This window comes from Notolepis coatsorum (assembly GCF_963971535.1).
Source record: "Notolepis coatsorum genome assembly, chromosome: 7".
NCBI lineage: Eukaryota > Metazoa > Chordata > Actinopteri > Aulopiformes > Paralepididae > Notolepis > Notolepis coatsorum.
The window spans coordinates 89,888,776-89,907,773 of record NC_140171.1 but is presented as its reverse complement, the minus strand read 5'-3'; the positions used below and the strand labels follow the sequence as shown (position 1 = coordinate 89,907,773).

The 18,998-nt window shown below is 41.9% G+C and overlaps 1 protein-coding gene across 1 annotated transcript in view; it reads left to right on the top strand.

Annotated features, from left to right (window-relative positions):
- The window catches only part of LOC311231314 (EGF-containing fibulin-like extracellular matrix protein 1), a 274,116-nt gene that overhangs the window by 146,393 nt on the left and 108,725 nt on the right, over positions 1-18,998 (top strand). The window contains exon 5 of the mRNA XM_084317859.1: positions 4,716-4,835. Within this exon, the coding sequence (XP_084173985.1) occupies positions 4,716-4,835 (120 nt within the window). The remainder of the gene's footprint in view (positions 1-4,715; positions 4,836-18,998) is intronic.

Below are 18,998 nucleotides of genomic sequence, written 5' to 3'. Positions count from 1 at the left end.
GAAATGTCGTGCAGCAGAGAGAGAATTAAAGAAAACAAAAACCATTATCTGCTGTGATATCTACAAATTTCGTGTTTCCAATTCTCCCCTCCCCTGTCTTGAACGTTGCTCGACTATGCCCCCCACTGGTCGGTTGTAGGGAGGATAGAAGCCTTGCATCACGTGTCCCCTCCGGTACACGAGGAGGCAGCCTGTCACATCTTTTCACCTGCCAGCACGGACTCTCAGTGGCGAGGTGTAATGCATGGGAGGCTCACACTACCCCCGCTACTTCCTGTCTCTGCTGTGCAGGCGTCCCCCAACCGACCTGTAGGAGTCGCTGTCCACAACATCCAAATCCCCACCCATCGACTTCCACCTGCTGGCTCTGCCAATTGAGCCAGTATGGCGGCCGGCCCAAGCCGGAGGCAATGCTGACACCCGGATTTGAGACCGGAGTCTCTTGCATTGGTGATGAGCGCAATCTCCGCTGCGCCACCCAGCCGCCCACCTTTATCATGTTTTGTAACAGATTGGAACATGAGGTTCTGATATGATTTGATTAATATATGCATTATTTTATCCCACTTTATGCTTTGCTCTTGCTGCTTGTTTTACACTGATTGTATGTATTATTTCTTACTGATGTAAAGCACTTTGAACTGCAATCCCCTGTATGAAAGGTGCTATACAAATACAGTTATTATTATTTATTATCAACGTGCCTTCTGTTGCAATGACAAAAACATGATTTTCACACTCTTCCCGGTCTCTCAGACCTTACAGCCTGGTGTGACAGCAACAACCTGGCGCTCAACATAAAGAAAACAAGAGAGATCATAGTGGATTTCAGAAGGTCAAGGCCTGATCACTCCCCTCTGCTCATCAACAACGAGGCAGTGGAGAGGGTCACAGAGTTCAAGTTCCTGGGTCTCAATGCGAGTGAGAGCCTGTCCTGGAGCACCAACACCGCCTCAGTGATCGGGAAGCCTGTAGCTGTTCCGCAACTGTAGCTATTTCCGGGGTAGGCCTGATTGGCCCCGACAGGCACGTGACCGCCGCGGCCACGCCCCGCGGCAGCTCCGCGACGCGGCAACGAGGCTGCTGTGGTTCACAGGCGCTTTCCGCCTTCAACGCCATCAGTCATAATAATATCATCAGTCATCTCTAATAATATTAATCACTGTTCAATGTACTAATATACAATACGGCTCACTTTTCCCACTTCAATGACAGAGCCGCTGTTTAATAATATTGTCGCGGTGGAGCTCCGTTGCGGCAGCATTATGTAGCAGTAATCCCCCCTTCTTTACCATCGACAAACTAGCTCAATTGGTAACTGCTTGGCTGTGGATCCTATGGTCCTAAGTTCGATTCCCTTAAGTTTTTTTTTTTAATTTTTTTTAACGTGCATTGCACTATAGCGTGTATGGTACAGTAACGGTCTCTGGAGCGCAACAGTAAGAAGCATTTGCACTGCAACGCATACACCTTACTGTAAATTGTACCATACAATATACAATATACAATACGCTATGCACGTTAAAAAAAAAAAAAAAAACGTAAGGGAATCGAACTTAGGACCATAGGATCCACAGCCAAGCAGCGTTACCAATTGAGCTAGTTTGTCGATGGTAAAAAAGGGGGGATTACTGCTACATAATGCTGCCGCGACGGAGCTCCGCCGCGACAATATTATTAAACAGCGGCTCTGTCATTGAAGTGGGAAAAGTGAGCCGTATTGTATATTAGTACATTGAACAGTGATTAATATTATTAGAGATGACTGATGATATTATTATGACTGATGACAGTGAAAGGCGCCGCAAACTCCTTCTGCTGCGGGCGGCGTTGAAGGCGGAAAGCGCCTGTGAACCACAGCAGCCTCGTTGCCGCGTCGCGGGGCTGCCGCGGGGCGTGGCCGCGGCGGTCACGTGCCTGTCGGGGCCAATCAGGCCTACCCCGGAAATAGCTACAGTTGCGGAACAGCTACAGGCGATCGGGAAAGCTCAGCAACGCCGATACTACCTAAGGAAGCTGAAGCAGGCTGGCCTGCAACGAAATCTCCTGGTCAACTTCTATCATTGTGCGGTTGAGGGTGTGCTGACCTACGGTGTGTCTGTGTGGTTCCCCAGCTGCACAAAGGCAGAGCAAGAGGCTCTACAGAGGGTGGTGAAGGCGGCAGGCAGGATCGTCGGGACTCCTCTACCAAACATCACCTCCGTCTTCACCTCCCGCTGCCTCCACCGCTCCAAGTGTATCATCAAGGACCAGTCTCACCCAGCACATCACCTCTTTCAGCTCCTTCCCTCAGGGAGGAGATACCGGTCCATAAATGCGAAGAATTCAAGATTTATGAACAGCTTTTTCCCCCAAGCAGTCAGACTGTTAAACTCTCATTGACTGTTCCCTCACATGCACCATGCACTTTACCTGGACTTGATAACCATTATGTTTACAGCTCATTATGCACTTTCAAATATTCTGTTATATGTACAGTGTTATGTTATGTGTTACATGTATGTTGTACTACGGTCTTGTGGGAGCTCCCCTGAAATTGCGTTGTATACTTGTGTGCAATGACAATTAAAAGTCTATTCTATTCTATTCTATAGGTCTTCTAGACAGGGTTGTCCTCTGAGTCCCGGCCTATTCACACTTTCCCTCGAACCATTAGCCCAATTTATAAGACGAACAGAAGAAATCGCCCCTATAACAATCTATGATACACCACACAAAATTGCTCTTTATGCGGATGCCTTACTAATTTTTATGAAAGACCCCTGCCAATCAACCACAAATTCACTTTGGATAATTGATGAATTCGGTAAACTATTAGGCTTCAAAATTAATTGGCCCAAATCAGCTTGTTTACCTCAACCTGTTCCACCCCAGGTGAAAATCTGCATAAAATGTATACCTAGGTAAATGGAATATTGCTCCACTTCTACAAGGGCTATTTGCATATTCTTGGTATCTAGGAACATCTTTGGACCTCAATGAATGTATTCTCAGTGTCAGAAATATTGTGTCTATTACTAGGCTTGCTTAAATTGTGATGAAACAAAGGAAAATATGAATTATGATTTTTCTTTTCATCTTTGACAGTGAATAAAACCATGATAATAATGACCAAACTTAAAAAACTGCCACTGAGCTCATTCAGTACCCTCTTGAGATCATGTGTACAAAAGATCTAAGGAAATTAATAAAGGGAAGATGATCAAACTGAAGGTTCTGTATATACAGTACTGAATTCTCCCATCCGGACCAATGCAATTTGAAATATTATTATAGAATATAGAATATATGCTTATACATTACCTTATTATAGCCAATTCGCACATTTATATATATATACATATAGTATCTTTCAAATGGCCGAGTTCAATTTGGATATAGTATCACCAGGCGTGCATAATAACAGATACTGATATTTACTGTAATCGACTGTACTATTTTATTTCCCCCACAGTGTAACCATTTTGAAACTAATTTCAGATCTAATTCTTCCTACATGGTAACAATAGTGTGGAGAAACTGACTGTGTTTCAATATTTGTCAAAAACTTTACCTTTTGTAGCTTATTATCGCGAATCATAACAATTATTGATATGATTCATTCAGAACGCTGAACTTTGAACCACCATAGTATGTGACAGGAAGTGTAGATCGGAGAAATTTCAACGCTGGACGATAGCTATGAACCTCCTCTACAAAATTCCCATGGTTCAACATTTCCATTTCCGGTTCCGGGTCAGAATAGACGATCGCAAATAGAAAACTTAAAATGATATAAGTACACTTTTAACCTATTGCTAAACTATTGCCAACCATTTTCATCATTCATAAAAATATGCCTATATGATAATAATGTCAAAAGGGGTCGGTACCGACCCCGTCGAGTGGAACAGGGAGGTCTGTTCCTTTTATTTAAAAAAAGATTATTCTCTTCTATTATACATTTACATTTAGTCAATTAGCTGATGCTTTTATCCAAAGTGACTTACAAGTTCTGTACAACAAGGCAGCAGGAAGGGTACGACTCTGGCAGCTAAGGGCTTACTTACCCTTGTTGTACCCTTCCTGCTGACTTGATTGTTCGTCAAACAGTGTCAAACTTGAGCGCTACAGTGTTGAGTGCATAGTAGAATAGACATATTAGCATAGTAGGTACTAGTAATATAGGCAAGGTAGATTACTTAGTAGCATAATAGTAAAAGACTAGAAGGTTAGTCGTTTTTTTTTTTTTTTTTTTATGTATGTGGGGGTCAGGTGGCGTAGCGGAGATTGCGTTCATCACCAACATTGGAGACGCTGGATTCGCCTGTTCGAATCCAGCTCCCGGCGTTGCTATCAGCTTGGCTGGCCTCTCACACTAATACAATTGGCAGTATTAGAGGGTGGGAAAGCTGAAGGGTGGGTCCTGGGCATTGTGGACAGCGACCCCTACAGTTCGGTCGGGGCGCCTGCTCAGCAAGGGTAGGAACTAGGGAGAGATAGTGCGGCCTCCCACACGCTACACTCTCCCCGGTGAGAACCTGCGCGGCCTGAAATCAACTGGGGTTGCACGCACCTAATGGCGCCACGTGCGCGCACGCTCCCGGCGCGTGCGTGCACTCCCGGGAAAAAGAGGGGAAGAAAGATAATAAAAAAAAGAAAATGTATTATACATTTCTTTTCAATTTCAGATATTGATTGAAGATTCAAGTGTGTTTTTTGTCTTTGTTTTGCAGATATAAATGAATGTGAGTCAGGTAATCCCTGCCAGCACCAGTGCTACAACATCATGGGCTCCTTCATCTGCCAGTGTGAACAGGGCTATGAGCTAGCCCCCGACCAGGTGTCCTGCCAAGGTACATTTTTACATTGTTTGAAGTTGAACACATAGGGCGGGATCCACTAAATGGATTGCGCGGTGGGAATTGCACCCTTACTTACAATTAATTATGAATTGAAAATGGGGGACCCTGATGTAAACAAGACGAAAGTCTTTCTCTGGTCTGCATCCCCTTAACTTACTCCCCGCTATCGACGAGTATACTCGTTATAGCCCGCCAATCGTTGGACGACAACAACAAGTATACTCGTTATTATGATCGTTATTTCTTTTATTCGCTATTTCCATTCATAAATAATCCTGGAAGGCTGTGGTACTGTGTGGCAATGTGTCTGAGATCGCAACGGTCCGATACCGCCGCCTGGTGGTATGCGGCCGATGTCGCACTTCCTTTCTGACTCTGTGTATGGGGCTGTGCGTCATTGAAAGTCATCCGGGTGGAGTTTTCTTGTAACGTGGAACGTCGATCGCATTGAATCGCGTTCGTGACGCCGGATTCATTATGCTGCTGGGGGTTATGGCGTGCGCCAAATGGACATACGATCTAGCAGATGGCAATCAAATAATTGGAATATTATTTTTGGAATATCATTGGCCACAGGTAAGAGCAATTTAACGTCAATTTGAGCTTGGTTGTCCATTGTTTTCATAGCCATCGCCCTGATCAACGTATGCTGTTGTACTAACGAATGCCGTTATTGACAATCAATTAATCATAACGACCCTCCGCTGCGCATCGGGCCTAACAACCACCCCTAGGCGTGATCTAATGAGTATAACACACTCCTGCGTGTGATGTAATGCTTAAATAATATTTAAATAGTTATAGCCCTGCAAACAAGGTGAGCGACTCCCACCGTTTACAGCGGTGGCGGTAGCTACTACAGGATGAGGATAATAGCTGGCAGTCAATGAGTTAACAATTGTGTGTATTGAGCCGTACTGTATTGTACCCATTCTGCAATCTGTTAATACAATTATCAATCAATCACCTGCGCGGGGTTTGCACGCGGATTCTGCTTCGTCTTTGCGAGCTATCCACTAACGACATTGCGCGGATGAGATACCAACGCAGACACGTCCAATATGTGTGGCTTGCGGAGCAGTCTGCACTCATGACAGCGCTGTTGGCAGATATCAGGAAGTAAAAAATAATCCCGAAATGAGGCACACGGCAGGCGATCGATCGCGCGCGTGTGTGTGTGTGTGTGTGTGTGAGAGACGGAGAGAGGGAGAGAGAGAGAGAAACGGGTTGTTTGATTCATAACAATGGAAGCGATACAATTCTGTCGGTCGCCTCGCTTAAAAAGTCAGTCGCCAGGGGCACACAGCATCATATTAGTTTATATGCGGACGATGTAATATTGTTCATGCAAAACCCTACCACCTCACTGCCTCATCTTCTCAAGCTGATAGATGATTTTGGCAATCTATCGGGATTTAGGATAAACTGGCCAAAATCGACCTTCCTTCCACTTAATGTCACTGCAAAGGCTACCCTCCTTCCAGAAAATATACAAATGGTAGAACACTTTAGATGTCTTGGAGTTGAAATATTCCCCACTATATGCCAAACAGTGAAGTATAATTATACAGGAAATTCAGAATCCAAGATAGGATCACAAATGACTTTGACAGGTGGTCAAAACTTAAAAACTCAGTACAGGCCCGAGTATCAATAGTTAAGATGGATATTTTACCTAGAATCAACTTCTTCAGCTCAATGTTAACGTTACCTCCCCCCCCCCCTGCTGGTTACTGGAATAAATTACATTCCGCCGCATATACATTTATTTGGAACAACAAACCTCCATGAATAAAAAGATCCACTGCACAGAGAAATAAAGCCGACGGAGGTCTAGCATTTCCAGACTTCTACTACTACTTTAAAGCGTACTCTTTAAGACCACTGATCACCTGGTTTGATTCTCAAGCATCCGTATCCTGGAGAACATTAGAAGAAAACATTGTGGCACCACATAGACTGCAGGATGTAGTATACACCAACCTATCAATTAAGCAATGCAACATGAAATTTGGCCCTATTATTACACATATGATCCGGATATGGCGTGAAACACAAAAATAATTTACTAACCAACATAAATGGTATAGACACTCTCCCATATTTAATAACAATACACTCCTGATTGCACAACAACCTATCAGATTTCCCAAATGGGAAAAGAATGGCATACATACATTGGGAGATATCTTCAACGAACAGGGTTTCTGTAGCTACAGTATCAAGATATACATAACAAATGTAACCTCACCAGTTCCACATACTATTTCTACAGACAGTTATTAGCATGTTTGAAGGCTCATGGAGTCCCATTAAAGGTACCACTGGAGCACCACAGATATCACAAATTCTTTTATGAAAGGGAGACATCGAGAGGTTTTGTCGTATGAAGTCCTTCCCCTAGACTCAGTTTGGAGGAGGGATATACCAGACTTGGAAGTAGATTTTGATTGGGCTGAAGTCTGGGCAAACGTTCGGCTATCGTTACGTAACCCGGATCATCAACAGATTAATCTTAATTTTATTCATAGGACTTACCTAACTCCTATTCGACTTAACCGTATGGGGCTTAAACAAGACTCTCGATGTTCCTTATGTACAAACGGTGATAGTGGTACATTTATGCATATGTATTGGGAATGCCCGCCTGTTAAGATATTTTGGGAAGAAATAACCACACTATTATCAGGATTTTTGTTTTTGACAATACCTGTAATGCCTTCTGTATTGTTGCTGAATGATGTCTCTCAATTATCACACTCTGTACTAAGGATAATCTTGTCCGGTCTTACGGCTGCCAAAAAACTAATAGCATCACGCTGGATTCAACCTGATAAAATGTGTCGGAGGGTATGGATTCTTACCTATCTTGATGTGATTTACCTAGAGATATCTACCGCACAAATTCTAGGTGTTAATGAAGCCAGCATAGCAATCTGGTTAGAAGTGGTGGAGAGGATAAAGCATTATATGAACTTTTAATCCTTGGTATCAAGCGAAATAATAGATGTATTCAAGGGGGGTCCGGTGGGGGAGGGAAGAACGAGCAAGAGCATTTATGTGTTGTATTGTATTGTAATTAATCTGTGTATATCTTTAATCTACATCTATTTTAATTTTAAAAACCGGGCTGTCATGATTGTTAGTATTATGTCGGTAATAGCCCTGTGATTTATAGTGGATTTCTACTGTAAATGTTTGTATGTCATGTCAAAAGAATAAATAAAATAAAACAAATTTCACAACAAAAAAAAAGTCGGTCGCCTGGCAAAAATCACCCGCCGTGTGCGTTGGACTATAGACACGTAATACAAATGAAACAACCTTTATACATTACAAAGTAAACAAAATACAAAACTAAATGAACGGAATACTAATTAGAGATGTTCCGATACCATTTCTTCCTTTCCAATCTGATTCCGATACCTAAGCTTTGGGTATCGGCCGATACCGATACTGATCCGATACCATTGCATACATTTAAAAAAAAAAAAAAAAAAAAAAAATTATATTATATAAATTATAAAACCTTTTTTTTTAACAGATACTGTTTTATATATACTGTTTTTTAGTAATAACTAGAAAGTAATGGTCAACAACAGGTGATTGTATAGATTAGTATTAGTATCATTAATTGACTAGTAGTAGTATGTTGTGATTTTCGGTGCAAAATAAATATTCAAATGCAAATATGCAAATATCTTGATTCTGATTGGCTGAAACAGTCAAGTTAGCCGTTGTTATTTTGTATAACACACTCCACGTGACCCCAGATCCCTCCCACAACCGAATTACTTTAAAAAAAAAATCCTGGATGAGTCTGAATGAGTCCGCCATAGATAGACAAATGGAAGTATGAATATCTTTTGAACGAATCCTCCAAAAAAGATAGTCAACTGGAATATGTTAGTTCGTTACCAGTGTTGGGACTAACAGACAGAAATGAAGTTACTTTTTGCCGCAACTAGTACTCTAACGCATTACTTTTGAAATTCAGTAACGCTACTTACGTTACTGAATGGTTCGTCACTGCGTTATTTGCGTTATATACGGCGTAGATTGATAGCGAGCGGTAGTGATTATTATTATTATTATTATTATCCTCATCCCCACCCGCGTAGAATGATACGAGGCGAGTCTGGCCACTGGCCAATCAGAAATGCGGAAACCAGAAATGCGGCTACGGAAAGAAATAGACCCTCTCTATTGTAAACAAAACAAACGCTCGCTATGAATCTACATAAAAAGAACGCAGTAACAAACTAACAAACCATTTAGCAACTACTTGGAGAGATAATTAATATACAACATGGAAACGAGATAAAGAACATGTTTGAGGCGCTGCTGGAGTCAACTGGACTAACGTAACGTTACTACATCTCGACCACCGCAGACTTTGGTGAGTGCAATGTGTTCACTGAAACTCAAGTTGATCAACGGATTTTGACTGTACGAAATCTGCCAGGGAATCTCATAATACTAATCAAACAATATAAATATAGTCCTTTAATTCATGCACAATTGATATCCTAACTATTCTAATGTTGCAATGCTTTGATTGATATCTTAAACAACGTTGCAACTTGCAAGATGGTGAATGAATGAATGAATGAAAACTTTATTTAACAGATTGCAGAATGGGTACAATACAGTACGGCTCAATACATACAATTGTTAAGGGGATGCAGACCTGAGAAAGACGTTTGTCTTGTTTCCATCAGGGTCCCCCATTTTCAATTCATATAGACATTTATGACATACACAACATACATGACATTTATGGCATAGGGACATATAGGTATTTAGTACTGATACATTTGTGACATAAACGGTATTCAAATATACAGTACTGTTACCCCTAGCTTTGGGTAGGGCATTCCACATTGTTGTGGCATAATTGCGAAACGTGTTTAGTCCCTTGTTTGAGCTGAATCTGGGTTTAACATGATTTGTTGAGCTTCCTCTGGTGTAGTGGTTGTGGTATTCACTGACCTTTGGGAAGTATTTTGACATGTACATGGGCACCCCGGTCGTATAGTGTATCTTGTAGACCAGGCCCATTGCAAGTTGCTGTACTCTGTCGTCTACTCTAAGCCATCCTAGGTTGTCAAAGTGGGCAGGGGTGAGGTGGGTTCTGGGGTTCAGGTCAAGTAGTAGTCTGACCAGTTTGTTTTGTGATGTTTGTAATTTTGTTTTAAGCGCCTTTGAGGTGCTTTGGTACCATGAGGTGCACGCATAGTCGTAGTACCCTTGAATTATAATGGTTATAATGAAACGCTCCGGCGACATCAAGGCTGTTCCTTCAACCGGCGCACTTCTTATTATATCGACTCGGGACAACATTTGTTTGTGTCAGATTTGTGTTTGTATCTAGACCACATTGCTTAGCAGAGTTCGGTGATGTGAATGGAAACTGTCAAGTTGATCAACCGATTTTGAGTACTATATACTACATGGGACTCGGGAGCAATCTTTTTTTTTTATTTTTTTTTTTAAATAACTAAATAGTTACTTTTCACAGTAACTCATTACTTTTGGGTGTAAGTAACTAGTACAGTAACGAAGTTACTTTGAAATGAAGTAACTAGTAAAGTAACTGAGTTACTATTTTTCAGTAACTAGCACAACACTGTTCATTACACATATGTTGGATTATGTAATTGGTTTGTCATGACCCATTGTGAAACAAAAGAAAAATCGCGGACAAAAAAAAAGAATGGCCGTAGATTTTTTATTATTATTTTTTTTTCAGACCATTGGATCTACTATTGGATCTACTTTCTCTGTGGATGGTTTTGTGAATAAATCTCCATTATGCTTCAATTACTGTATTGTATAGAAATACGTTTGGGTGAATTGGGCCATTGTATAAAAGCATTACATCACTTGAAGTTGTGTGTTATACTCATTAGATCACGCCTAGGGGGGTCTAACGACCCTCTGCTGCACATCGGGCCTAACAACCACCCCTAGGCGTGATCTAATGAGTATAACACACCCCTGCGCGTGATGTAATGCTTAAATCATATTTAAATAGTTATAGCCCTGCAAACAAGGTGAGCGACTCCCACCGTTTACAGCGGTGGCGGTAGCTACTACAGGATGAGGATAATAGCTGGCAGTCAATGAGTTAACAATTGTGTGTATTGAGCCGTACTGTATTGTACCCATTCTGCAATCTGTTCATACAATTTTCAATCAATCAATCACCTGCGCGGGATATGTGTGGCTTGCGGAGCAGTCTGCACTCATGACAGCGCTGTTGGCAGATATCAGGAAGTAAAAAATAAGCCCGAAATGAGGCACACGGCAGGCGATCGATCGTGTGTGTGTGTGTGTGTGTGTGTGTGTGTGTGTGTGTGTGTGTGTGTGTGTGTGTGTGTGTGTGTGAGAGACGGAGAGAGGGAGAGAGAGAGAAACGGGTTGTTTCATTCATAACAATGGAAGCGATACAATTCTGTCGGTCGCCTCGCTTAAAAAGTCAGTCGCCTGGCAAAAATCACCCGCCATGTGCGTTGGACTATAGACACATATAGACAGGGTACATTTTCAGAAAATCATAACCATGAAGGCATTTCGTGTTTATTTTTGGTACACAACATTTCTAGGGGTATTAAGGGGTGCTGAATCCAAATCTGCTGTATACCAAGCTCAAAAATGTCAAATAAGGCCTCAAAATTGAGAAATCCAACATGGCCGCCAGCGCCAGGCTGAAATCTATTTAAGTGCATATCTTTTTGACTAAACAAGGTAGAAACATGAATGAAATGTGTTTTTATATGTTTGCATACATGAGGAATTTAAAATCATATCCTGATTTTAGATCAGTTGTGAAAATGTTGCTTGAAACTCATATTTATAGCAGAAACGGTGGTCGTTATTGATGCATAACTCATCAACCAAATAAGAAAGAAAAGCAGGATGATCCCAGGCCATGGATTTATTCATCAAACTCTTTTCTCTTGATTTTTTTTAATCAACATGTCATTTATGCAAATTAGATAGTCCTTAATATGCGTACAGTAGCTTAGGTACAGTAATTTATTGTCAGTCATCAATCGTATTCAGGCAGGTGTCGCAGGTGTCTTGCAGTTGCATGATTCATCCAATGCCACTTTTCCAGAATAGAATAGAATAGATTATAATATAATAAAATAAAAATATTATTTTACCATATCAATATAAGTGAAGGTTCAAGTTTCTTTATTAGTTATCATACAGAATACAGAATACTTTGCATGAAATGTTTCTTTCTGTGTTGCTCCTGAGAGTGTGCTAGATAATAACAAGATAGTATAAAATAAGTATAATAAGTATAAAATAGAAAGTCAAGAAGTCAAGTACGTAAACAAGTGTAAACAACAAAATTGTTCAGTGTTTCTATATATACAGTATGTACAGCTGGTACAAAAATGGTGAGGTATAGCTTAGCTTGTGGTGCCACCTTGTAGTGGTGAGGTGCAATAAGGAATGAGAATGATGTGCAATTTCCTTACCAATAATATAAATATAAAGTGTAAATTGTGTCTAAAGTGGTAAAGTGGGTGATACAGTGTGTTGTTTATTTAAGTGAGTGTATGTGCGCTGTGGGTGTGTTGATGGTTTGCTTATTGTTCATTGTTCATTCATTGAGCATCCTGATGGCCTGGGGATAGAAGCACCTTCTGAGTCTCTCTGTGCTTGCCATGGAGACTCCGGTATCGCTTGCCTGATCGCAGCAGTTCAAAGAGACAGTTGTTTGAGTGGCTGGAGTCTTTGATTATTCTCTTAGCCTTGCCCATGCACCGCTTGTTGTAAATGTCTTGGAGAGTGGGAAGCCCACCTTCAATTGTGCGTTCGGCTGAACGGGCCACTCTCTGTAGTCTGCTGCGGTCTTGTGCAGTGCTATTCCCAAACCAGGAGGTGATATTGCCAGTCAGGATGCTCTCTATTGTGCATGAGTAGAAGTTCTTGAGGATCTTCTGACTCACGTTGAACTTCCTTAAGCGCCTAAGGAAGTAGAGGCGTTGTCGTGCCTTCTTGATAACACTGTCAATGTGTGTGGTCCATGTCAAGTCCTCGGATATGTGGACTCCGAGGTACTTAAAACTGTTCACTCTCTCAACCGGTGCCCCGTCGATGCTGAGGGGGCTGTAGTCCCTGACCCCGACCTCCTAAAGTCCACAATCATCTCCTTTGTTTTGCTGATGTTCAGGGAGAGGCTGTTCTCTTGACACCATCCCGCTAGAACCTTAACCTCTTCCAGGTAGGCCCTCTCATCGTTTGCAGAGATCAGGCCCACCACTACTGTGTCGTGAGCAAATTTGATGATTGTGTTGTTGTTCCGCTGTGCCACACAGTCATGTGTGTACAGGGAGTGGAGGAGGGGACTCAGGACACAGCCCTGGGGGGCCCCTATGTTGAGAGTGCTGGATGAGGAGGTGCAGTTGCCTGCTCTCACCACCTGGGGTCTGCCCGTCAGGAAGTCCAAGACCCACTGGCAGAGGTCATAGTTCAAGCCCAGGTCCCTGAGCTTGGCTATGAGTTTGGAGGGGACTATGGTATTGAATGCTGAGCTGTAGTCGATGAATAGCATCTCACATAGTTCCCCTGCCTCTTGTCCAGGTGTGATGCTGCTGTGTGCAGCACATGGGCTATGGCGTCCTCCGTGGACCTGTTGGGGCGGTATGCAAATAGCAGGGGGTCCAGGTTGATGGGGAGGGAGGAACAGATGTAGCCCTTCACTAGCTTCTCAAAGCACTTCATGGCTATGGAGGTGAGAGCTACAGGGCGGTAGTCGTTGAGGCAAGCTGGCTTGGATTTTTTGGGTACAGGGATAATGGTGGACTTCTTCAGACAGGTGGGGATGACGGCCTGTTCTAAGGACAGGTTAAATATGTCAGTGAATACCGGGGCCAGTTGGTCGGCACAGACTTTTAGGACGCGGCCGGGGATACCGTCCGGACCTGCTGCCTTCCTGATATTCACTTTCTTAAACGTCCTCCTCACCTCATGTTCTGTTATCCTGAACACTGAGTCTCCATCAGCAGTGCCCCCCCCCCCCCCCCCCCCTCCTCTATTGCAGTGGTTTGTAGGCTGGTGCTGTTATTCCCAGCCTCAAACCTCACATAGAAGGTATTGAGATCATTTGCCAGTTGGATGTCACTGTTCAGTTTGAGGGAGGTGCCTTTGTAATCTGTCATCGTTCTGAGGCCCTGCCACATAGCTCTAGAGTCAGCCTGTTCATATTGAAGTTCAATTGAATCCCTGTAGCGCCTTTTTGCTTCTATTACTGTCCTCCTAACATTGTATCTCACCACCTTGTGGTCATTCATGTTGCCTGTCACAAGCCTGGCGTTGTATGCTGAGGTGCGCGCCTTCAGAGCTTCACGGACGGATTTGTCTACCCAGGGCTTTTGGTTTGGGTAAACTCTAATTGTGATAGAGGGGATTGTTTCTTCTACCAAAGTACAAACAAAGTCCAGCACTGTTTCCGTGTAGTCATTAATATTATTTGTGTTATCGCGGAACACCCCCCAGTCTGTACATTCTAGTGCAGCTTGGAGCGTCTCCTCCGACGCCACCGTCCAGCGCTTCACCTCTCGCGATACTACAGGAATGCGCTTGAGACTTTGTTTATACTGCGGTACAAGAAAGATGGTGTCGTGATCTGACTTGCCGAAAGGACTGGCAGCATGTGATTTTTAACCGCTCTTAAATTGCGAGTAGCAATGGTCTAAAATATTCCCGCCTCTGGTAGAAGAAGTCACATGCTGGTAGAATTTTGGCAGCACTTTTCTCAGATTAGCGCTATTGAAATCACCCACAACCACAATAGCAGCGTCAACGTTAGCTGCTTGGAGCTTGTTTACCTCGTTGTGGAGCTTGGAGAGCGCGTCGCCTGTGTTTGCTTGTGGTGGAATATACACTCCGATCAGAATGACCGACGTTAATTCTCTCGGGAGAAAGAATGGCCGGCACTTGATGGATATATACTCCAGGTTTGGGGAGCAGTGGTTTGAAAGCTCCTTCACGTTGCCTGGATCACACCAATTGTTGTTCAACATGAAAGCTATTCCACCTTCCCGCTTTTTACCGGAATCTTCCTCTGTACGTTTGAATACTTGTTACAGTAATCCTTACAGTGACAGCTTATTCACACTCTTCCTCAGTGTTCCGGCAGGTGTTGACTTTCTTACAGTTGCATGCTTCGATACATGCCATGTGACTCTTCCTGAATAGAATAGAGTAGAAGATAATTAAAAGATTATAGCCAGCTCCCGTACAAGTATATGGAACAGACTTGTTTTTGATTTCACGACGTACTGGTCTGTGGCGCTGTTTGCGTTTCAGCCTTGTGCCTGTTTTGATGGATTGGTCATGGTATCTGTCAAAGACGACATCTACCCTCTGGTATTTTGCTCCCATCTTCAACACGGTGTCAGTGAACTTGTTGGCATAGTCACCAAATGTTGTAGTGTCAGGTGGCTTTCCGAGTGCCATTACCAGAGCTTGGCCATCAATGACCAGGCAGCTGGGTCCCTGAAGGGTAAGATCTGCAGGGGTTTTAACTTGTTTCGTCAGTATATTTGCTAACACAGACTTGTTGGTGGAATGTAGACTCCCGTTAGTTGTGGCCAGAGATGGTGGGATGGGCATGAGCTCATGCTGGAGGATATTGTCAAGGTCTACCTTACGACCTGCTCTGTAAGCTGTGATGAGCCTTTGTAGAATCTGCCTGTCCACTTTTGATGGTGTTTTGCTTGTTCTTGGAAAGTTGCACAACTTCATACAAAGAGGCAAATGTCTTGGCTTTGTTCATTCGAATGGGTGATTTCAGGTTCAGGTGCTGGTCACTATCTGGAGGTTCACACAAACGTTTGTCCACAAACATGTTCAGTTGTGCCTGTCCAAGGTGTTCTGCGCCAAGTATGGATTCTTGAATCTCCGGTGTGACTACGTCCTTGTTGATGTATGTAAGAAAACTTACAAAAGCACATTTAATTCAGGTTTGTACCTTGTGTAGTCACACTTAACTCATTAAGCCCCACCATTTATTTTTAGAAAATTCGCCTAAAACAGCATGCTTACATTAAAATGCTTATATATCCAGATCTATAAGAGCTACTTGCATAAACGTGGTGCCTGAAGAAAGCTAAGACTTGGGGGATTCTAATGTTGGTGTCCAACACTGTACAGTTATTACCAAATTGCTGTCGTATTCCTGCAAACACTGAATAAATGACATTTTTTTATCCTCACCTATACAAAGATTACAGTTAGACAGTCAAAAACACCCTGTTACTCATGGTTGCACCCCAGCTATATTCCTACTCTCTTCCTCCATAGGTGCAGATGTTCTGTGCAAAGTTTCATGTCAGTAGAATAAAAACTGTGGGTTTAGCACCTGTTTTTGTGGAGAGAGGGCCTAGTGCTGGCGGCCATGTTGGATTTCTCAATTTTGAGGCCTTATTTGACATTTTTGAGCTTGGTATACAGCAAATTTGGATTCAGCACCCCTTAATACCCCTAGAAATGTTGTGTACCAAAAATAAACACGAAATGCCTTCAGCACTTTATACAAGCACATTTTCTGAAATTCTGCCTAGTCTAATAATACAAATGAAACAACCTTTATACATTACGAAGTAAACAAAATACAAAACTAAATGAACGGAATACTAATTAGAGATGTTCCGATACCATTTCTTCCTTTCCAATCCGATTCCGATACCTAAGCTTTGTGTATCGGCCGATACCGATACTGATCCGATACCAGTGCATACATTTAAAAAATAAAAAAAATAAAAATATTATATTATGTAAATTATAAAACTTTTTTTTTAACAGATACTGTTTTATATATACTGTTTTTTAGTAACAACTAGAAAGTAATGGTATTTATTCAACAACAGGTGATTGTATAGATTGTATAGATTAGTATTAGTATCATTAATTGACTAGTAGTAGTATGTTGTGATTTTCGGTGCAAAATAAATATTCAAATGCAAATATCATGCAAATATCTTTTTTTTTTTACCAAATGTTTTTTATTTTCCCTTTTTTTACATAAAACAAGACAAACAATACAATAACAGTAATAATCAACGATAAATCACAGGACAATAACAATAATAAGAAATAATAATAACAATAATGACAGTCCAGTAATTAAATCAGAATGAAAGTAGATTAAAAGATTAAAAGACATACAAAATTATAAATACAATACAATACATGGGCTCTTGCTCACTCTCCCCCCCCTCTCCCCCCTCAGGACCCCCACTTGGACTATACATCCACTACTTCATTCAGCACCAGGAAATTCCTAATTTACCTTTATCTTATCCACCACAGCTACCCAGATTGCTATGCTGGCTTCGTTAACACCTAAAATTCGTGCAGTGGATATCTCTAGATAAATCACATCGAGATAGGTGAGAATCCATACCTTCCGGCACATTTTATCCGGTTGAATCCAGCGTGACGCTATCAACTTTTTGGCAGCCGTAAGACCCGCCAAAATGAGTCTCTTTACATGTACAAAGGTCGATAACTGAGAAACATCATTCAACAACAATACAGAAGGCAGTATCGGTATGGTCAGAGTGACAAAGATTCTGATAATTGAGTGGTGACATTTTCCCAGAAAGTTTTGACAGGAGGGCATTCCCAATACATATGCATATGTGCCTAGCCGTGGATAGGAGGGACTTGTTGAGGCAACGTCAAATTTAATTTTTTTACATATTGTGAAAGTACAGATTCATACCTTCAAAATAAGCCATCACTTGAACATTTTGGTGGGATACTTTTCAAGCTACTTCCTATGAATCATGGTGATATCAGAAAACGCATTCAGAGATGAATGGCCTTCGAACTTTGTGGAGAGTTTCACACCGGTGAGTTAAACAACTACAACCCTACCCAGAATGCATTGTATTCCATGGCCCCCCTCTCTCTATGGGGACATTAACACCTTGCATCAAGCTCTTTTGTTATGTCAATTTGTTAGAAGCCTCACATAAGCCATGTAATGTTGGGGGTCAAGGTATTGGCTGAACCAGGAAGGAAAGGCTACATCAAAATAACTGTGTTTTGTTTCATAGTGTGACTTGTCGTACAGACCTTGTAAGTCTAAAAGCTAAATGACTAAATGTAAATGTATTATAAGGAAAATGGGGGACCCTGATATAAACAAGACGAATCAAGTGAAAGAGTTAACCTTCTGTAGTGTGGTAGTGAAAGGTTAACCTTCTGTAGTGTGGTAGTGAAAGGTTAACCTTCTGTAATGTGGTAGTGAAAGGTTAACCTTCTGTAGTGTGGTAGTGAAAGGTTAACCTTCTGTAGTGTGGTAGTGAAAAGGTTAACATTCTGTAGTGTGGTAGTGAAAGAGTTAACCTTCTGTAGTGTGGTAGTGAAAGGTTAACCTTCTGTAGTGTGGTAGTAAAAGGTTAACTTTCTGTAGTGTGGTAGTGAAAGGGTTAGCCTTCTGTAGTGTGGTAGTGAAATGTTAACCTTATGTATTGTGGTAGTGAAAGTGTTAACCGTATGTAGTGTGGTAGTGAAATGCTTGTGGGGAAAAGGAACTAAAAATAATTGATGGCAATGAAAACCTGACTTGTAGAGTCTGATGCCATAGAGATGCACATTTCATGCAGACTAGTACATGCACGCACACACACACACACACACACACACACACAAGATGTGTGACATGGCTTGGTTTCATGTTTTGAGGTACCTTCAATTATCTGTAAATATACATACATACTGTATCTAAATTAACCCTTTCCTGTGTGAGTGTTCCGTCTGGTCATAATCACTGATATTATAGATGGAAATAGATGAAATATTATTGTCCCTGAGGGCAAGTTGTGTTGTTGTCTTGATTATTATTTCATAATACAAAGTTTCTGAATGGACGTTTGGATTAAAATCATCCCGAAGACAGCATTGGAACGTTTGTGAGTAAGCTCTTGCCAGAGTATCAATGAAATACGTTGCGGCTCAGGAAATGCGCGTCCCTATGTTTGGATTAAAATCATCCCGAAGACAGCATTGGAACGTTTGTCAGTAGGCTCGGGACAGATCTATGCTTAGCTTGCTAACGTTAACTCTTTCAATGCCACGCCTGGTTTTCCGTTTTACCGCTTGAATGCCACCATCGGCGCC